This window comes from Haliotis rubra, unplaced genomic scaffold, assembly GCF_003918875.1.
Source record: "Haliotis rubra isolate DU_JTF1 unplaced genomic scaffold, ASM391887v1 Scf155, whole genome shotgun sequence".
NCBI lineage: Eukaryota > Metazoa > Mollusca > Gastropoda > Lepetellida > Haliotidae > Haliotis > Haliotis rubra.
Window position 1 is genome coordinate 1,561,075 of NW_025765503.1, and position 16,720 is coordinate 1,577,794.

At 35.6% G+C, this 16,720-nt stretch overlaps 1 protein-coding gene and 1 long non-coding RNA gene across 2 annotated transcripts; one reads left to right on the forward strand and one right to left on the reverse strand.

The window, feature by feature from the left end:
• Window positions 1-852: 852 nt before the first annotated feature.
• Window positions 853-4,561, reverse strand: LOC124270837. Its single transcript, XR_006896885.1, has 3 exons — window positions 2,301-4,561; window positions 2,090-2,180; window positions 853-958 (listed from the first exon to the last, which is right to left on the reverse strand). It is a non-coding gene; the product is annotated as an uncharacterized LOC124270837 (long non-coding RNA).
• Window positions 4,562-8,561: 4,000 nt separating this feature from the next.
• LOC124270797 (glycine-rich cell wall structural protein 2-like) lies at window positions 8,562-16,101 on the forward strand. The gene is made up of 3 exons (XM_046705838.1): window positions 8,562-8,567; window positions 9,114-9,497; window positions 15,574-16,101. Exons 1-3 carry the CDS (start codon window positions 8,562-8,564, stop codon window positions 16,099-16,101), a joined length of 918 nt encoding a protein of 305 aa, XP_046561794.1.
• Window positions 16,102-16,720: the final 619 nt, after the last annotated feature.

Here is a 16,720-nt window from a genome sequence, read left to right on the forward strand (position 1 = left end):
TGCCTAATTTGCTACTTTTTACATGCATAAAATGTTTACAAACGTACCAGCAAAGGGGTCATAACCATCATCGTCTTCGTCATCATCATCAGCAGCAGCAGCAGCATCATCAACATCGTCATCATCATCTTCACCATCATGATTATAAAAATAGTGGAAAGGATCTGAAGGGGAGAGAGGAGGGGAAAAGGTTAACAGGATAGGATGCCTAACATAAATTATATTATAATAGAAATTACAATTGATGAGAAACAAGTTAACTTATAGAAATTGGATTATGTAAAATTGAATATAGAAAATGTGAGAACACAAATATTAACTTATAGATGGGAAACAGTGTCTTTGTAAATTGGATTATCCATAAGAACAAATGCTTTTTTTGCTTTCTTTTTAGATTTAACATATTTATGATATAAAATTAGTATAAAGATAACAATAACAATAAAAGTACCTATTACAGAACTGGCAATCACAGCGCTGTTAGCTGACTTAGTAGAAGTGGAATTAAGGGGAACAGTTGGGAGAGAGTGATGTATAGAAGTATAGTTGTGTGAAGAAGGTGTAACTGTAGATGTAACTGCAGTGGTATGATTAGGATTTGTTCTGATAACATGTGAACTAGTGTAGATAGGGTGGGGTGTAGGGTAGGGGGTGTGCCATTGGGTATTGAGTGCAGTATGTGTGTAGATAGATGTTGTACATAGTGTAAGACTCTGGTTGCACAGAGTGATAGTAGGTGTAAGCTTTGTGTGGGTAGGGTAGGTGGAGGGGGTAGGTGCAATATGTGTGTAAATAGATGTTGTAAAGATAGGTTATAGGTGGATGGTTCTAGACTATGGTTGTGAGAGACTGATAGTTAGACTAGGTGTAAGCTTTGTGTAGGGTAGGTGGAGGTAATATGAGTTTGATTGTAATGAGGTTGAGAGGAGAATAGGTGTGGGCACAGAAGGTTGAGACACTGTAAGGTGAGAAAGTTAGTAATACTTAAGAGTTATATTTCATATTAAAACAACTTTACAACTGAAATTTAATAATAACTAATCAAAATATACATTCATAATATTAAAAGGTGCATTATCTTTCTTTGAAATGGCATTTAATATTGTACTGACTAATATAATTTTAGCTCTCAAACTTTTGTACACAAATAATGATAATGCCTCATTCATAAAAAAAACAAAAAAAGGTGCATTATCAACAACAGAAGGTAAATGTTGTGAACATGATGAACAGAAGGTATAAAGTTATGATAAAACTATCAACTCAGAACATAGTGTTAGTGATACAGAGATGCCAACCCTCCAGTATAGCTTACTGCACAAATTTCACTTACCTCTACGACTGTGGTGATAAAAAAAGACCGGAAACTACACGCGAAAATTATACCGTTGTGTTTTACGAAAACATAACATTGTGTTGCAAAAGCATACACGGAAACATTGTGTGTGATGACAGCATACCACCCACGTGACGATGTTTGATGTAAATTAGACTACTGTAATTATTGAGTATAGTAGCATTAGATGACACCCATGGCAAAAGATATAACATATGCACCTCCATGTTCAAAACTACCAGAGTCTGTGTCTGTGAGCCTGTTTGACAGGAAGTACGAGAGGAAATATACAACGTGATGATCCCTGTGAAGGTTGTAATAGTTAAATAAATATATAAAAAAAAATATTATTAAGCTACGCAGGATTCATTTATCAATTCATTTAATCAATGAAGCAGTTCATGCGACAACTCGATTATATGGATATTTTTGTTTATATTGCATGAGAGCATTATGGCTGACCTTTGACACTGCGTGTCAACACCGTGTGTGGTAGTAATCTGAAATCAGGTTACGCTTGAGTGATTTACTGCATAAGAAGCCAGAGTGTTTTTTTAAGCTTGTGCCTAACTAAATGAAACCGGTTTTAAGCTACTATCAACACGATCTATGGTGACATATGTAAACAGACATTTAGCATTTTTCTAACGGAAGATACTTGTCATAGCAGAAACGTGATGTATTTTATTTGTGAAGGGTTGGCACCGCTGCACTAACAGTTGAAGCATGCATAAACATTCATTCAGTACTTACCGTTCACGTTGCAACGTTCCCCGTTGACAGTGATTCCATGCTTGGGTGGGGTTAGAACACTACGACATGTAGCTAATCCTCCACGTATTAGCTGTAATATTAAGTTATATTAAGTTTTATAATTATAAGGGTATTATTTTACAAAGAAATTGATTTGAGATAAGTTAAAACTATTTTTATAAGTTCAAATACAGAACATATATTAACTCACCAAAAGCCTTGGGAACAGAGAGGCACTGATCAATAGGTGATCAGCGGTGCCGATTAGATGAATGACTCGGACTGTGGGGTAGGGAGAGCCTGATAGATGGGTCAATGTACCCCCGCCTGCAGATTTACAAGCGAGGGTAACTCCAGAGCTTATACATTTCTCGGCAAATTCATTGCCAGAAACAACACAACATAAAATGGAAATGACAAGAAGCCCTCTCATGGCGAGCGCAATTTGACGCATGATCATACCTTTTAACCGTCGCGTATTGTATTTGTGCCAAATTAATCTGTTAACCAATGAAAATGATTGTCACATGGATTGCACGTGCGGACGAGAGTGTAAAGGTTAAAGGGAACGAATATGATATAATGGGAAGAATTTGACAATATTATGATAACAATAAGTTTATAATTTAGGTCAAAGAGACTTGCTACTTTTCACCATGTTGTCGGGGCAATTTCTGCCAAAACAATATTAGGAAATAGTAAATGAGGTGATAATTGACAAGTGTGACACGCGGTCAGCATTGTGTGTGATAAGATGATGACACACTGACCTGAGTGCTTAGACGAATATAGTGAGACAAATATTATAAACATGTTACGAGAGATAGTGACATATATTGTGATGAATACATAAGATATTTACAAAATTATAAAGAATTTAAAGATGACTTTATAGATGGATAGATTACTTCTAATTATACTCACCACTAATGCCGCTTAACGCAGTATGTGCTTAACATCATCAAGATCTGAATAACTTCCAATTTCGATAATACTACTGCTTTATCGGAATGTATCTGAGTTATTGTTACAGATGATGTTTTAGAGGAATAATTAAAATTAATTTCGCAAGGAAGACGCTCGCAAAACAAAAAAAATGAATTTAGAGAATAAGGCAAAGTTCTGTCTTCCAAATTTGTAATAGTGCTAACTAAATGATTAAAAGTTTCTTTCAGTACGGAAGCTTTAAAATGTGAACAAAATGTAATGGATTTTCCGGATTTAGAAATTTGAAAATGTTCTGTAATAGGCGAATAACTCAGATAAGCATTCATAGCGAAATGCTGAAGTTGGAGAGGTGAACATGTTCTCTTATAAAGCTGTTAGAATAAATTCATCAGAGTGAAAGATGAACGCGATTTGCGATTGGACAAGCACTATATGAAAAGATACGCCCTAACTGTGTATATGTAAGTATATAAAATATTAGCAATGGTTCAAAGGCCTGATATGTTTTATGCGCATGTAAAAGAGTAAGACAAGATATATATTTTTAAGTTATTTAAAACAATGATTCAATATTATAAAAGGCTTACCTAAGGAGAAGTTGAATTATTAGAGAAAATGTTACATTTAATTAAAACCTGTTTCAAAATGTGTTTGGTAGTAAATGAAAGAATTAAAAGACAAAAATAGGTAACAGAAAAATAAAGTGATTACATATAATTAGAATATTACAGATAATTACTAACCTTTAGTAGAGGCTTGTATAACTGTGGAGCTCCTCTTGTTGCGATTCACACTCCCAACTTATGATGTCCGAAATAATGGCTTTAATGGCTCGGTGATTAATTGTTATCATAGAATTTTGAAAAGTTATATCTAAAAGTTCCGTTTTTGCATCAAAATTAAAACATGACTGGCATGTTTTGCCTAAACAAAAGGTTATTTTTTTTTCGTTAAAGTTGGGTTCTAGATTAAATTCGAGGTATAATTTATGACATGACAAAATATACTTTAGAATATTTTTGAATTTCTTTCGTAAGTGTTCACAAATGAAAATTTCAGTGTTATTGCTCATAAAACAAAATTTTGGAACCGTGGAAGTTTGATGGATATCGAAGAGCGCCATAGCATATGAACAGAGCTATACTCTAAGTTGAGGTGTATATAGGGGCTATTTTTAAATTCATTGATTATGGCATTGAAAGGGATATTTCTAAAGAAAATATGAATGTTATAAGAAAATGCTGCAGAAGAGGTGAGTGGTGGCAGGCCTTTAATTTGAACAAAGTTAGATAGTAGGTGAACGGTGACAGACATTTGATTTGAACAAGGTTAGATATTTCATTTGCGTTAGGTTAGTAAATACTGAAAATGATTGTATTTCTATGGAATATTGTGTTGAAGGTGACAACTGAAGTGTTTTGAATGCCCATAGGGCAGGGTACATTTATAAGCGTAGATTTGAATTATTTCCCAACGTTATTATGCATTAGCTATGTGATATACAGATAACTCCGTGAGAAAAAATGTATTTTATAAAAGATGATGAAGGTACTACTGAAAGATAATAGTTACACGTGATGTACAGATGAATAGATAATGCAAGGTGTGACTTGATGAATGGGATAAACGTGTTTATTTTGTTTGAATGAGAAGTAATAATAACGGTATACAACCTGACGAAATATTGGGAATGTAGAGAGAAGACGAAACGATGTCGCAAGAGGAGTTTCTGAGAGTTTTAGGTTTAAACGCAGTAACTAAATTGAGTACTTCAGAAAATAAGCCACTAATTAAAGAAACAAAAATATTAACTGATAAACAGATAGACATTTTGGAAAGACTTCGACTTGTAAAAATAAATGATAAAAGAAAAGAATTGGATAATTTTAAAAGAAAAAGACTAATAAGGTGGAGAAAAGAATACAAGATCATTCAAGAAAAAGAAAGGAAAGAAGAACAAAGGAGAGAAAGACAGCGGAGAAAAGAAGAAAGAGAAGAAAGAGAGAGGAAAAAAGGAGAGAGAGAGGAAAGAGAGAGAGAAGAAAGAGAGAAAGAAAAGGAGCAAAGGCAGTGTGGTGAATGTGTGATAAGACTAAAACACATTAACATACAAACTGAAATATTAAAGTTACACTGCAAACCATGCATCGTGCAACTTTAGGTAAGTTTGACTTTTCTACTTTTACTTTGAAATGTATATCTATTTTGATGGGTATGGAATTACATATATTGATTACAGGAATATATTTATTTGAAACATAAAGCAAGAGTAAGCTCCACATTAGGTGACATTTTAATTAGTTTAAAACGATTTATTTTGAAAGGCGCAACTTTGAGTAAAACATGAGCTATGTCATTGCACGTGGAGTAGAACTGTTATTATTTGATTGGTTGACACGCTTACCTAGTTGGAATACCTGGATTTAAATGTATACTGGAAAGGAATGTTATTGTATCATGACAGCATACTACCTCCACAGTTATGCCAAGTATTTTCATTGTGGAGCAACAATCTACTCCACACTGCTCCACAGTTATGTAAAATATTTCCATTGTTTAAGTGTGGAGCAAGCATCTGCTCCACACTGCTCTACACGACTCCACACTGCTCCACAGTTATGCTATTGTTTGGGAGATGGAATGTCTTTTGTTGGGTTCAGGAATGCTATTGTTTAGCTTGGAATGCTATTGTGTAGCGCATATTTTCCATTGTGTGGCTATGACTGTGTACTTTCTTACTACTGAAATTTTCAAAATGAAATTTCATGGATTCTTACTCATGTTCTATGGGTCAATGGACTCGACACGGGAAGGCAAACCTTAGATCGTAAATTATTGCACTAACTTTAATGTAGACTTGAGACATTAAAACTCACTGTTACGGTTAAATGCACAATTGCATACTCAAAGGTAACACTAAGTTTTAAGTGAAACATAAACTGACTGTTTCGGTAATTATATAATACACGCAATGAAAACTTTAGATTGATCTATTAACGCTTGTGAAGTGATAGAAGTAAACGTGAAAGAAATTAATGTAGAACATATATTCAGAATATATGATCATTCAAATAATTAACCATGCCTTTACCTCCATATAAGTTATACTGTATTTGCAAATATCATAAAATGTATTGAACGAAGAAGAATAAAGGAAACCTCTTTGGAATATTATATTTTTATACTAAGTCACGGGTAACATAAACAGTACAAATCTTCTAGCTAACTTAAACAACTTTTTAACTGTATCTCGGATTTAAATATAAATAGCCTAAATGTCAGTTCCTACCATGGTTAGTTAAAAGAGAGTCACTTTAGGATTAGGAACAAAATGCTGCAAATACATTTGTCACGACATCTCCTGATCAGTTGCGTTTTGTTATATCTGTTTGTTTGTTTTTAAATTTTGTTATTTAAATATTCGAAGCACATAATTCTGCGTTAAATTCCTTGTTCAATGAATAGTTCGCCGTCAGGCATGTCAGTTTCCCTTTTGTCTTTAGTTACATTCACGTTTTCAGCTGGAAGATAAGGTGAACGGTTCTCACATTCAGACTGAAAGGCTTTAGAAGAAGCTTGTTGAAGAGGAGAATGGTATGAGACTGATGAGTAATTTGGATAAGATGTGCGCTACATAAACACAGGGGTTAATAGGAGGCATCTTCACGTATCTACTAAAGTATCCACATAATAAAAGTAGTGAAATGAAAACAAAACGTGTTAACTATATTTGAATGTAGCTACAATGCTAACTGAAATAATAATTATGAAAATACCTTATTCATTCATTGTTTGTTGGGGTTTCTTTTCGAATTCACAACGTTGCAATTCGTGTGCGATAGTTAGGCCCGCCGCTAAGCTTCTTAAGCCTCCTGTAGGGATAAATTCAATTTTAACTTCAACGGTGCATAAAATTGTCATAAGGATTGCATAAACCTCACTCCCTATATCTCTTATCTCAGTAGGGGGTGTGAATCGCTTTATTGTATGCGTTATTTATATTAGTCTTTAATCTATCTCAAGAATAATGCATAACGCAAAATGTGGGTAATAGTGGCGAATGATGAGCGGCAAACTTGGGTTTATGAGAAACATTTTGGAAATCACTTGGGCTAACTGGTGCTTTATAACCAACATTTATTAGTTAGCAAGGCAAAATCAACAATTCCATTGATTCAAAGCTCTTATTCGAACATCATTTGATCATTCTCTAAACCAGAGACCATATCAAATCTTATTATCTGGATAAAAGATCGAAAAATACTTTGAAAGAATAATGTCTTAAGTCGTAATAAAAGTACATTATGTGTGATTCTGTTCATTGTTATACGTGTAAAACAGTCGATATATCAGCCTTAATTCTAAATTACAGTACACATTGTCATGCATTATATGCTATTAGTAAACACTTGTAATTGCGTGAAGTAAAACATATTCAATATCTTCAAAGCTTTAACATCACATGACCACGAACTGAAAATGTAATGACATCTATTAAATGTACACACAAAATAAAGTTTGGTCTCAGTTTGAATAAGCACAATAATTTCTCATGTAAAACAATATATTTGTTTGAAAACTTTACTTTTATATTCATATTTCACTTTTAAAGCAATACAGGTTTATAAGTATTGACATACGTGTCATTTAATTTTGTCTTTTTCTCTGTTTCATGTTATGTGACAGACTCAGGTTCATTAAAAAGAATATGACATCAGTACAACATACGTCATGGCGTTTTCTAGAAATAAGAAGAAAATAGGTTAATGTCTTCTTCTCGAAATACATTGTCCTTTATTTGCGTCACATTTACCATGAATGCATTAACAATCAAGAACCCCTAAGGGAAAATGTATTCAATTTCTGATCATCAAAGTTAGCACCATTCATTTGCATTCACATCTTCATCTAATTGTCCTTGGTTTTCATACGCTTTTTCACATGTGTCACTTTCTTTTTGCTTACCTCTGATTATAATTTTTCGCATATCTTTATTTTAGTGGATTTGTGGTAAATGTCTCCTCCAACAGTGAAATACCATCAAATGTGTGTCAACTTCCTTTCAGTGAACAGTCTATATATTTTGATATATGTAGTGTTTTGAACAAATTGGAACATTAATAACACCGATCAATACTAAACAGGTTTGGTGCTTCATATGAAATGTGTTTTGACCTCCTTTGTAAATATAGGAGAGTGTTAACATTATGTGCCTGACCAAATGACAACGTGATAATCAGAGAGAAACTGTCAAAACAATAAGATTGATTCCTATTTCAGTGGTGAAATATGCGCTTTGTTTCTTCAAGTCATTGTTTGGTTGATTCCGACTGATGGTATGAATAATGCTGTAAGTAACTGTTCAAGCGGTCGTCACTGATACGGTCACGTGGTACACATAAAACGGTATAACGGCGCGGAGTACCCACGTGACCCCTGAAAATAGGTATATATGGAGGCCACCTTATAGTGACAGTATCAGTCATTTCATCACTAGTGTATCGTCTAGTCAAGTCTGTTCATCATGAAGGTAATACAAATCTGCATGGTTTCTATATCTTATGAGGAAAGTGTTTCTTGGTGGAATTTGGTGATTCTGAAAATGATTCTTATGTTGATGAAAACCATCGAATGATAAGATACATAGAATTATACGTGAATCAGCTCAGTAATGAAATATCGTTTAGTCGATTGCTGGTTACTCTATACCATTCCATGTGAAATGGCGGTATTCTTCTTATGAACAGGAACATATCAATTGTCTCCAAAACGACATGTGTCATAGACAAATTTATTGAACTGTTTTCATTTTCTGTCTTCATTATCACAGAGACTTGGATTACTAACAAGTTATTCACAGAAGTACATTACTGGTTTGTTTGATGCAGATTAACATGAGCCAGGTTCGGATATTTAAAAAAATGATAATAATATAAGAACTGTATTCAAGGCTACTTGTCTGTCATGGTTTTTTTTATTCGAACATCAGTCAAATAACATGCTTACTATTGGACACATCATACCAACAAATTTTCCTCAATTGAGTTATTCTAATTTCAACTAATTTTGGTTTCAGTTCGTCGTCGCTGTTTTGTCCGTGATGGTCTGCTCTGCCATGGCCCAGGTACCTCTCCTTGGTAAAGGAGCTGGAAATTTCGGCGTTGGCTTCAACAATGGACATATTGCTGGTAAAGGCTATGGCTACAACCCATACAATAACTATGGCTACAGTGGATACGGTAACGGTAAAGGTGTTGGCAACGTTGGCGTTGCTGGTACAGGCTATGACTACAACCCCTACAACAACATTTATGGGTACAACGGCTATGGCTACGGTAAAGGCGTTGGTAACATTGGTGTTGGCAAAGCTTACGGAAACGGCTATATCCCCTACAACTACAACAACAATGGCTACGGCAAAGGTGTTGGCACATTCGTAGCTGGACATGGAGCTGGCCTTGTAGGACACGGACCAGTCGTTGGACACGGTCCCTTCATTGCTGGACACGGCCTTTACGGACATGATGGCAGCATTGCTAGACATGGACCTTTCGTCGGAAACGGTGTTTATGGACATGGTTGACTCTTCGTTGGTCATGGAGTTGCTGGTTCATTCGTCAACAAAGCCAGTCCGTATTACTACCACTAGAGACATATGCGTACCTGCTTTGTGTTTGAATGTTTTTATACTGCATTGATTTGTTCTTTACATCAATAAAATGGATAAAATGTACCTAGCACATCCACGTATTGTGTTCAATCAACGTTAACTATATTGCGTCCGTTTTGATCTGAATCTCCATGTAAATTACAATTTAAGTTTCACTAAGGTTCGAAGGAACTTACAGACTGAAGGTGATGGAAAATCAATGCTATAATACTGAGTATTTTAGTAGAGCAACATCAACGATTAACACCAAGATCATAGAACGTCTCCTGATTATCTTTTTGCATCTGTTGCCATTCACAACTGCACATATTTACTTACACACACTCGTATGTAATATTTAGTATTGAGAAGAATGCTAAAATGTTTGAAACCTTTGTATTAAGATCGATTTCCCCAAGCCTCCGCTCCCACTCACGCACCCGCGCACCCAGGCATGCACGCATGCACATACACGTGTACGTGCACCTACAAGTGTGGATTGTGTTACATTTACTATTAACGGCATAAGATTGGCATGTAGTTGCTATAGCAAAACCTATATAAACCTTTTCAGTTTCAAAACTGTTTCTTTGTCAAGTTGTGTTCAAGTAGGATTTTCCTGAAACCATTCGATTTTCGCGAAATCAAGGTGCAATAAAGTAAACAAGTCCAACCAAGGAGTGAGTACACGGTTATTGCGGTATGATTAGACATGCTATTGATTAAGTTCTGTAGTATTTGCTTTGTTTTGTAAAACGGAACCATGTGTCTTGCACACCGGAACAACAGAGTATACTTTAAATCTGCGTTCAAGTAAACCACTGACGGAACGATTTTGTTTACACATTTTTAATATTTAATATAACGGTGTTATGTAGGAATGTTCATATATTGTTTCACTTTCGTACCGATTTAGAGATTCGGAAACAGCTAACATTAGAAATGAATTTCAAAATATGACAAGGAAAGATAGATGCCACTGCGTCTGTGAGAGGGGCATGGGATAACCTAGTGGTTAAAAATTTCACTTATCACGCCGAGGAGCTTGGCTCCATTGCTCTATTGGGATAATGTGTTATTCCCGGTCGTAACATTGCTGGATTATTGCTAAAAGGGTCATAAAATATCTTTCTATAAATAGAATAAACTGATGACAATGATATTTTCATACGATAAAATATTACAATAACAATTTGAGATTTAGCTGAAAAACACACATCTGCCTGGTCTATTTATCTTCACTATTATTTAAGTGAGATTTAAGGCAAGAAGCGGGTGCTACTGGGCATGTTTACACACTAATCGGGAGTACCCAGTATAATCACTGATTTTCTGTGGTTGATTCACAGCTGTTTTGTTCTTGACCCCAAATGAAATCTGAGGATAGTCAAAACTATTCACATCATTAATTGTTTGATCGGCATTCTAGAAGTTGGAATTCACACTGAAGGATCAGTGGTAATTCACACTTAGACTTAGGCCTTCCCTTAGCATCAGTTTAATGGATGTCTAAATTAAAATCAACCCTGAATGTAAATTATGTACGAGCATACATCGACGATATAAAATCAGTGGTTTATGCTACGTGTTTTTACCACTAAGATGAAGACAAAGCAACAAAAATACAACCTTTCCACATTCGTAAAAATTATCTGCTGAAAGCATAGTCGATTGTACAATTGCAACTATATCATGAGCATATATTTGTTTCAGCAATATTACAGCTGTGCGATGCTGTTTGTAAACCAACTGACTCTGGATTAGACAATCCAGTGATTGTCACCATGCGATACGATGACAGGGTGTATGATTCACTATGAAATAGTGATGATATCAGGTGTTCGCGAAAAGGTGAGCGTATCCTGCCCCACCAGTGGCACCCGTCATAAACATATGCAAAGTCTAGGCAATTGTTCATCTGAAATACCGTACCTGGGAACGCATGGAACAAGAATAGGGAATTGCACCAGACATCAAATTTCGAAATGTCCTCCACAACTTTTTGAAAGCTTTACTGAGGCCTTGAATGTTGAAACCTTGATCAAACAACTTCTGAGCAAGAGTGGTGTGACGCGTGAACGGAACGTGAGAGGTGTTTAACATGACCATTGCACAGCACGCCCTTGGCAAAGACAATAACCAAGCAGGATTCTATACATCAGTCCTGAATCTGCGAGGAAAATGTAGACTAATTAAGCCGTATTCTTGAGAGGGAAATCGAGATGGATCAGTGGTTATTCACACCAGGATACATGATTAGGGTCAAAATAACAAAAGAGAGTTGGCTTTCTCTGATGCATACCTATTCTGGTGCCATTCATTAACATCAGTATGCAGCTTAGAGTAAAATCCGAAATTAAGGAAATGGAAAAACATGATAGTAGTGAAAATAATTTGCACTGACACGCGCAGGTTCAAACAAATGTTGGCAAACAGGCACTCAGAAAGAACATGCACAAGGATCCGCATGAAAGTTGAATGTGAATTTCCTCATCTGGATTTGTGGGGATGAAATGAAGGGTTTGTGGGTCATCGCTTCACAGTGATCACTTGAGCAATACGTACTTAAGAGTTTCACAAAAAGTGTTATATTCAATGACCACTAAGATGACTTCAAAGCCTATATTTTCCCTTTCCGGTATCAGAGCAAAAGAAGGGACGTAGAAGTGCTTAATATATCCATTGCCCATTGGCAAAGACAATAAAACAGCAAGACGCCATACCCCTGAATATTCATTGGCTGCTTTTAATGGGTCCTTCCATTCATGGATTTTTACTCATATGATACGGGTCAATGGACTCGACAGAGGAAAAGAAAACCTTAGCTCGTAAATTATTTCACTAACTTCAAGTAGGCATGAGACAGTTAAACTCGCTGGTTCGGGTAAATGCGTAATTACAAACCCCAAGGAAACAAAATCTCATATGGACCACATGGGCCGTGTTGAAAGTGACACATAAACTGACTGTTTCCTTCAGTTTCTGCAATTAAAACCACTTAATGCACTTAACCAATTCGGAAGACATACTTTTATACTAAAGAACGTGTAACTGTTTTCAAAGTTGCAACATGAACAGTATAAACCTTCCATCAAATGTAAAACGCTTTTCAAGACTGGACTGTAAGTTGAATTAATAAACAGTTCAATAAACATAGTCTACATGTTATTTCCTTTATATGCAATGATGCGAAAGTAATATATTGTGTGAGTGTCGGGATTTGTTTTCTTACATAAAGAAATTACAACAGCTTCAGTTCACACTTACAACAAACAAAATGATGCAAATATATTTGGCACATCATCTCATAATTAGCTTCCTTTTGTAATGGTGTGTTTTGAAAAAAAATCTGTTTTAGATATTTGAATGCTTATCGTAATTAACATATTAATAAAAATATAGATAAGTTAATATTCATTCCATGCCATTCGGGTTCAACAGCTAGGCCCGTAGCTAAACTTCATTAGACCTGTGGGGATAAATTAAATGTTTTAACTTTTAAGAGATTACCAAAGTGATTGCATCCACCTCATTCCCTGCATCCATAAACTCATTTGGTTGTGAATGACTTTATTGTATTCGTGAATTACGTTAACCTTCAATCTGTTCTCAAGAACCATGCATAAACGCATGAATTGGGTGACAGTGGCGACTGAGGAGTTGACAGCAGAACGGAAATTGAGTTTATCAGAAACACTGTAAAATCATTTGGTTTACTTTTGCCTTAACATATGAATATATAGCATGCATAGAAATCGAATGTAAAGGAATAATGTAATTTATTCGTTTATTCGTGATCCTGTTCATTGTTATATGTGTAGCACAGCCGACATATCAGCCTTAATTCTATATGCGCGACAGTATACACCGCCATGAATTATGCACTAAACACTTGAACATGTAATTGTTTAAAGTAAAATGCATGCAATATTTACAAAGCTTTACCATCACTTGTGCAAGGGCTGACAATATCATGGCATCTATTAAATCTACACACAAAAAAAGGTTTGGTCTCTATGTGAACAAGCAAAAAACAGAAGCTAAACAAAGACAATATTGTAGCCCTTTCCCTTGTGAACAATTACACAATAGGTCATGTTTGATAACATACTTTGTCAACAATGTCTTCATATATCACTTTAAAAATAATAACGGTGTATATGTATTGATACAAGTGTCTCTTAACTCTGTTTCATGTCAAGTGACAGATCGGGCTCATTATTAAAAATGTAATGTCTGTAGAAAATACGTAATGACGCTTGCTTCAACAATTTTGAACATATGAAAACGTCTATTGAAATAATATTTCAATGATCTCTCTAGGGAGCAATTTGAAAAGCCATTGCGTCACATTGCACTAGTTCATCATGAATGCATTAACAAACAACAAATAAATTACGACCAGGTTTCCATTACGGAAAATTATTTAATCAAAGTAAGTGGCATTCATTTTCATTCACAATTTCATTTGATTGTGCTTCGTTTGCTTACGCGTTTTCAGATTTGTTATTTTCATGTTGGTACTTGTAACAGAGAAACACTACAAGCGTGTATCAAATTCATTTCAGTGAATTGTCTTATATTTGACAAACACATACTCTCCTGAAATAATTGGAACATTGACACCGCTCATATGGTTTCAATGGTAAACAGTTTTGGAGCTGCGTGGGGTGTGTTTTATCATCTGATGTAGATAATGTGTTTACTTTGAGTGACTGGCCAAAACGACAATATGATAATTCGGGATATTAATGTGTTGAAACTGTTAAAACAATAACGTTTTTGTTATTTTAGTGGTGAAATCCACGTTTTGCCTTCATTCGTTAAGTCATTGCGCATATATAAATGTGAACATAATTGTTCAAGCAATCGTCACATGAAACGGTCACGTGTTACACATATAACGTTTCGTATTCCAGTGGTGAAATCCATGTCTGCTTAAATCTATCAAGTTATAGTCCGATTGATTGTATGAATAATGGTGTATGTAATTGTTGAAAATACTGTCACGTGGTACACATATGACGGCATGGAAAGTGCCCACGTGATCTCTGAAGATAAGTATATATAGAGGCCACCTTAGTGTTGTAGTATCATCTTCATCACTGGTGTATCGTCTAGTCAAGTCTGTTCATCATGAAGGTAATATAAACGATCTGCATGGTTTGTTTTCATGCTATGTGGAGAGTACGTCTTTGGAATTTAACGACTTTGAAAATGACTCATTTGTTGATGAAAGCAATGCTTGAACCTGCGACACATTTAGAAACATACAGCTCAGTGGTGAAATATCGTTAAGTCGATCGCGGTTTAATTAATTACTTAATGCAAGGTCATGTGGACAGACGCAAAATGACATAACGACGTGTGTCTTAGAACTATGGACAATGAAAATCGGATATGATAAATGAGAGTATTAAGAGGTTTTTTAAATGAAAAGGAAGTACAGTGTTGTTCTTCTGCAATAAATGTATGAATGAATGGGTACCTAGAAGCTGTTATAGCCGTACAAATGGAAAAAGTTGATGAATAGCGTTTTCCAAAATGAAGTACATGTAGGTGGTCTATAGGTCTTTGCTCATATAGATTATAGAGTTGTTATATATTTTTGTATTTAATCACGCGATTCCCACTGAGACTCGAATTACTAACAATTTGTTCACAGAGACGCATATATTGTTATGTGTAGTGCAGATTAACAGATGCCAGTTTCGAATCTTTTCAAATGTTGCATCCACCAAGAGCTTGCATTCTAGGCTATCTGTCTGCCATGGTTTAATCCAACATCAGTCAAATAGCGTTACTATTGGAAGCATCATGTAAACACAATTTTCTGCATTTTCCCAACTAGCGGCTATTTTAGTCTTTACTTATTCTTTGTTTTCAGTTCCTCGTTGCTGTGGTGTCCGTCATGGTCTGCTCTGCCATGGCCCAGGTGCATCTCCTTGGAAAAGGTGCTGGAAGTTTCGGTGTTGGACATATCGCTGGTAAAGGCTATGGCTACAACCCATACAATAACTATGGCTACAGTGGATACGGTAACGGTAAAGGTGTTGGCAACGTTGGTGTTGCTGGGGCAGGCTATGGCTACAACCCCTACAACAACAACTATGGGTACAACGGCTATGGCTACGGTAAAGGCGTTGGCAACGTTGGTGTCGGAAAGGATTACGGTAATGACTATAACCCCTACAACTACAACAACAAAGGCTACGGTAAAGGTGTTGCTGGTCACGGAGCTGGTCTTGTTGGACATGGAACCTTCGTTGGACACGGTCCCTTCAATGCTGGACATGGATCTTTCGTTGGAAACAACGTTGCCGGAAACGGTGTTTATGGACATGGTGGACCCTTCGTTGGTCATAGAGTTGCTGGTTCATTCGTCAACAAAGCCAGTCCGTATTACTACCACTAGAGACATATGCTCAAATGCCTTATGTGTGAATGTTTTTTTATACTGCATTGATTTGTTCTTTACATCTATAAAATGGATAAAATGTATCTAGCACACCATCGTATTGTATTCATTCCAATAGCCGTATTCCATGTCAACTATATCTTGTCCGTTCTGATCTGGACTACACGTAACTGGCGTTCTATCAGTTTTAGCAGCTCATCATCAACAATTAACGCAGATCACGCATTTTCTCATGATAGTTTTAATGTATCTGTTGGAATTCATAGCATCACATATTTACCCCTTAACCTACACACACTTGTATGTAGTATCTAGCAATGAAAACAGTAACAGGCTGATTAAATAAAGCTAACAATTATTTGCTAAAATCACTGATTCCGTGTTGATAAGTACATATAACTCCTACATGAAGCCTCCGCAGACACATAGCCACGCACGCACTTGCACACACTTTTAATTGTCGGATGCAAACTGAAAGTTGATGATTGTATGCTCATATCTTACTCAAATAAAAATGAATATATGACCACAACATTCAGTAACAAGCGTTGATTGTGTTACACTTACTTAATGTGTTTTATACATAAGCCAGACATGTTGTTGTTGCTGCATAAAA

Excerpts from the sequence above, each read along its gene's own strand:
- LOC124270797 (XM_046705838.1), top strand. Across the intron at positions 9,498-15,573 it reads CTGGACATGGAGCTGGCCTT|TTCCTCGTTGCTGTGGTGTC; the intron begins GTAGGACACGGA and ends CTTTGTTTTCAG.